The sequence below is a fragment of the Thermobia domestica genome, unplaced genomic scaffold (assembly GCF_964235325.1).
Source record: "Thermobia domestica unplaced genomic scaffold, izTheDome1.hap1.1 HAP1_SCAFFOLD_1220, whole genome shotgun sequence".
Lineage (NCBI taxonomy): Eukaryota > Metazoa > Arthropoda > Insecta > Zygentoma > Lepismatidae > Thermobia > Thermobia domestica.
In genome coordinates this window covers 45834-51920 of record NW_027656930.1, presented here as the reverse complement: position 1 = coordinate 51920, position 6087 = coordinate 45834, and the positions used below count along the sequence as shown (strand labels likewise).

At 32.3% G+C, this 6087-nt stretch overlaps 1 protein-coding gene across 1 annotated transcript in view; it reads left to right on the top strand.

Annotated features, from left to right (window-relative positions):
- Positions 1–3643: 3643 nt before the first annotated feature.
- Positions 3644–6087, top strand: part of LOC145677684 (uncharacterized) — a gene marked incomplete at both ends in the record, with an annotated part of 42188 nt that continues 39744 nt past the window's right edge. The window contains one exon of the mRNA XM_081748103.1: positions 3644–3813. Coding sequence (XP_081604229.1) covers positions 3644–3813 — 170 coding nt within the window. The remainder of the gene's footprint in view (positions 3814–6087) is intronic.

The following is a 6087-nucleotide window of genomic DNA, read 5'->3' as shown; positions in this document are numbered from 1 at the left end:
GTCACAGTTGAAGGGGGTAGAAGACAAGAGTCTATAAAAGTTTTCACATTGGAATGCTTCGACATAGAGCGTTCAGATATTTGAACATGCATATAATTATCAAAATATATATCCATCAATATGTGAAAAGGTAATTGCATATGAAATACATGTTCATTGAATATGAAGTACTGTAATTAATTTACAAACTCCTGACAACATTGTCATTTTATTCACCCCACAATAACTTATTAGTGTGTTTGAGGTTATTTCGAACATATTTGGTGGGGAGAAATTTCCCCATTCTTTTCAGTAGTTCATACCCTGGCATAAACATGGAATTAAGTGACCAGACGTTTCGGTTTTAATAGGATTGTCTCTTACTTCAGAAAGTGGTCCATTATCCCAAGAAATATATAAATGGGACTCCAAGTGACCCTTTTAAAATAATAATGTTCCAGTTTCTGGCTCGTAGATACATAGAATGATCACAAAGTCCCATTTTAAACATATTTCTTGTATGAACTACTTCTGCAGTTGTTTGAAGGAAGGATACACCCTTTTACAAGAAATTCTGTCATAAAAAAATATGGCATTCAAGAGACAATCGATGCCCCTAATCCTGATTCCTGTTAACTGTTAAAAAGTAACGTAAACATTAAAACTGGAATAAGGTTAATAAAATAAAAATCCATAGGACCTCCGCGGGATATGCAGATGTCCGCTAATATCCCGGAAAATGGGATATTTAACGGAACCTCAAAGGGATGTCCACTGGTAAATCGTGGGATAAAGTGATCCTAGGTATGTTCGGCGTGGTATTTCCCTTGGATCTCCTGTCTCATTTGGGACGTCCCATTGACATTCTACATAGAAATTCTTTAGCACGTCCCATGCAGGACGTCGATGGGATGTCTACTCATTGTCCCGATAATACCGGAAGCTATATGGGATAATTAGGATCAAAATGGGACGTCCTAGGGACGTCGTGAGCTATGTGGGATCTTATGTTTGAAATTTGTTTGGAACTTAAGCTCCTCTTCAATGCCAATGCTGTATGAAACTTAAATCAGCCTAAACTCACCTCAGAAATTGAACACTCTCTCTCACACATACATACACCACTGGTGAAAGCTCTGATTATTCAGTCACGAGAAATTTCTGGTACAACGTGTTGGTACAAGAGATGCGATGCAAAAAATAAAAAAAAAAGTTTTTTGGGAGGGAACGGAATTTAATTTTGGCTATTTTTTATTTTTTTATTTTTATGATTTTCTTATTTAAGTATTACCTTAGTTATTCAGTAGTGGATTTTACAATTAAAAAAGCAATTTAATTTACATTTACTACTTATGAGTCCAATTTTTGTTCTGGGATTATATTGGTTTTCAACATGGCATTTCATTGGTGGCTAGCAAGTGTAAATTATGCAACCCACCATATCATAAGGGTTATTTACAATTAAACCCAAGTTTAGGCAAAAAGAGGCACATCAACTAGCCCGGGAACTGACAGGGGCAACGCCGAAGGTGTTGCTCTTCATTATTTATTTCACTCATTTCTTTATTTTGAAACTAAATTTATTCTTCCCATGTATGTTAGCTGGCCTGTACTTTATCTATAATTTATTTCACTCATTTCCTTCACTTTCAAGTATTTTGAATAAACCTTATTTCTCCTCCTGCGAAATCCGGAACTTGAAATAGTATATATAAGCAACCCATTTGTCTGACCACTATATATAGGACGACTACTGTTTTAATCAGACTAATCTCACTCACTAATCTATCGACTTATACGAGAAAATAATTGTATTTCCGTAAGAGCTATGCTCGTTTGTACCAACCACTCCTTCACTCAACCGGTGACCACAGATTTTCGCTGAATAAAAATGTATTTTACATGGTTTGAAACGATCGCGTTACTTCACTGTATGGGTTTCCATTCGGACAGTAGCCAAAAAATGTTAATTATCTGAGGTAATGGAGCGAATGGTTGTGAACTTCATTTCTGGGAATGTCATAATAACAAGTTGAGACGGAATGTGGAGTTGAACTTCCAAAATTTACGAGTTTACACTGGACAAAATACAATTTCAAGTCATTTTCAAAAAATACCATTTCAAGTATTTGTAGTACATGTTCTAGTTTATGTTAGATACTTTTCCTCGCTGATGTATATATATATATATATATATAGTATATTCTGAACATGGCGTTAGTGTCTCTGTCGGTTTTGCGAAAGAAGTACGATATATTTTCATCTAGTCATTGTGCATCCGATAAAATCTTCGTGATACTTCAAGATTGCCACCATGCTGTTTTTGATTTTAAGTTATTATTATTATTATTATTATTATTATTATTATTATTATTATTATTATTATTATTATTATTATTATTATTATTATTATTATTATTATTATATTGACAGAATAAAGCGCATTCACATATTCACATACAAACATTCAATTCTAGGAATTCCTAAGAACTAATTGCCCTAAAAATAACCCAGCAAGGAAGATTGTCTTGAAGTCAGTTTTTTTTTTTTTTTACATCTTCATTTCACTTATTGCTTCCGTTATAATAATGCTGACTGGAGTTTTTTTTCTTTTAATTTATTTTTTTGTGCCAGAAGCTAGGAGAAAATATCCAGATGTCTTAGTTACCTGTTTCTTCACTTGACATTTTCTTTCGTTAAAAATTGTTTTTCTGCAGTATGAAATGGAAAATGAGACTTAGTCAAAACAATTTAATTGCGGTAAAAGTCATATAGAATCTATCCTTGCTTCTGGGTCAAATGAAGAGGAAATGAGGCAGAATATCGGTCAAAACAGCAAACGTATGTTATATGGTCTCAATCACATATTTAAAGAAAGAAAAAACACATGCTATAATCTGATTTATTATTTATTTTTGAAGAATGATAAATACTTATTAAATAGTGTAGTAGGCAAGAACTGTAGGACTGTTTTGATATATGGTAGAAGACTTGACCGAAGTGTGGTGTTGCTTTATAACATGCTTAACTTTTACTTTTTTCGTAAAAGTTCGCGTTTCTTGAAATGAAATTAAATGAAATTTTTGAGTTTTACGTCCCACGATTATGCCGGTTAGGCTAAAGGAGATGGTGATGATGAGTAATGAATGAAATGGTGGAATGAAGAAAGTGGGAGGAGTTCACGGTGTTTGTCCACCACAAAGTTCACTTGGCGGGGGCTGGGATCGAACCCGGGACCCCAAGCACCAGAGGTGAACGCTCTACCACTGAGCCCATCGCGGCCTCTGTTCGCGTTTCTTGTATAAACGTTATAAATGTTCGATTTATTTTTGTCTGTGCCCTATATACATATATATATATATATATATATATATATATATATTGTAAAACTTAACTAATATAGTACTAAATATAGGGTAATACATGTACAAACACAGAAAAGTTAATGACAATCAACAATAGAGTTCCAATGAAATAAGTCAGTAGATCATCCTTAGACCATATAAAATCACAACAAATAAATAATAATAATTTGATAATGATTTAATCTAACTCTTTTTTTTTCATATCTCTATTCCTTTGTTCATTTCATGTGACACATAAATACAATTTAAGGATTTTCAAGTTATTTGTAGAGGAAATTTACTTATGATTTTCATTTCAGATAATAGACGAGGTTCTTGTTGGACAAAATTATTGGATAACCGATGTGAAAACAACCTTCCTCGTTTAATTTTGAAATCCGAGTGCTGTTGCTCTCTTGGCGTTGCATGGGGAAGTCCATGTGAAATTTGTAACCCACAAGATTGTGAATGCCAGAGAGGTTACGCGAAGGTTAGTGTTTTATTGTATAAAATATTGACATTATCGTGTGTAATGTCTTTCTAAAACATTGGAAAGTGAGTGCTTGTTAATGGGTTTCCTTAAATAATAATAACCTGTAATATTTAACAGAATCATAACAATAAACAGAACTATTATCAGAAATTAAAAATGCAGAAATTAGCGTCCATACCTCGAAAATCATTTTAAATTTCTACTTAAGTAAGATTTTCAGTTATTCAAATAAGTAGTAAAAGCATCTTACTTCTTGCTAGATTTATCGGAACGCTCTGATTTCAATTCCTCATGCCAGTCATTGGATTCAGATTTCTATAGTTTGCCTCGTTCAGACCTGTTGAATAAAGCAAATGAAATGAAATGAAATCTTTAAGGTTTACGTCCCACGCTTATGCCGGTTAGGCTAAAGGAGACGGTGATGATGAGAGATTAGTGAAATGATGGAATGAAGAAAGTGGGAGGGAACGGGAGAACCCAGAGTAAACCCACGAGCACGGTGTTTGTCCACCACAAAGTCCACACGGTGCGAGCTGGGATTGAATAAAGCAAGATGCCTTACCCAAAGCATATTCATTCTCCTTTATACAAAGTGAAGCATCAAAGAAGTTATGAAGATAATTCAACGTTGCCTTAAAACAACTTATCATAATTAAAATATTTAATACCATATTAAATATATAAAATGTGAGTACAGAAGTCGCTGTGAGGCAATGTTGGATTATGTCCATAATTCGTTAAATTATTTATTTCATATATATGACAGAATGAACTTCGGGTAATACACCATATTGGTATTTGGCAGTCTGAATGGAATGAAGCAGGAATTTAAGTCGAGTTAGCTGGCAAAGGATAATGAACGCAAGGCCGTCCAATATCTCCGTTATCGCCTGGATCTTTTGATGCCATTGAAACTGAACATCTTATGCAATCTGAATATTTTTAATAGTCTTTAGGACATTACAGTTATTTTTTGCACTTTCAGTATAGAATTCTAAAAAAATATTTTGATTATTTTCGTTGAAAATACCTTTATTGGAGAACTATAATTTAATCAATAAAATTAAGTGCAGTGCTTGTGAACACTGAATATCTAAAACACATCTTGATCTGTCCTCCACCTCCTAAAAAAATAATTAGTTGTTTCATCTTGTACGTTTATAGTTAGTACTAGCAAAAGAACTCCCTTCGTTATAAGCGCTGAGGATACAAAATAGTGAAACAGTCTTATATCACCTTATTCATTGTATGTAGATGTGATGTCTTCAGATGTAATGTTTTGGCTGAAAATCGTTAGCTTTGATCACATAGATAAATTTTTGCTTCTTTCTTTTTATTTTTATGTGTGTTTGGGAGGGAAGATAAGTGATAAAAAATTAAGTCTAAATGAATGATATTGGTTGAACGTGACCAGGTATCCAGTGTTGTGAATTGATATTCTTATTTTATTATGTATAGTGTAATTTATCCAATAAGTGTATTTATATTTTATTCAAAATCCCCTTAGTCGGAGTTTAATTGTGAATTTTTTGCTCGAATGAAAATTGATTTGAAAATTTCCGTTTCTTGTTATTTTTGTGAACAATGGAATTCTATACTATGGTAAGTAATGGTTTTCTTTCCTCAATTGTTTAAAAAAAAAGGCCTTATATATTCTCATCTGTCTTTTTTTACGTCCTTAATGTGTCAGTTCAGTCAGGTTTCAATATAAGACATTTTACATTCACAAATTGTTTCTGATAAGGAATAAATATCAGTGTAAAAACTTATATGATTAGTTTGTAGTTTCTCTAAATTCTTCACGGAGAAGGAGGCTTAATGTCATTTCAGTCTTGTATCTGAGGATGCTGTACAAAGAAAATATAAATTTATCATATAGTGTACAAAATGCTTCCATGTATTGAAAGTAATGTGAGATGTATAAACGAAAAAGTTATAAATATTTGGGAAGGTAATAATATATTCATAACTGAAGATAAATCATCATGCACCATTTTTAATTTTATATTAATATTTTTTATTACGTAACAGCTTGAAACAGTAAAAATAACACTCTCACACATTTTAAAAGAATATAAATATTGTTTAATAATTTAAATAATATTTATGTATCACATTATTCTTTTTCCCTGGTTTACTTAAAAGGATGAAATCAGTTGAAACAATACAATAACTTTGGACATCTATCCATATATATATATATATTTTCGTTTTGCATCAGTTAGGGTCTATGTGACGATTATTAAAAGAAATTCAGTTTTTCCTAAAGAT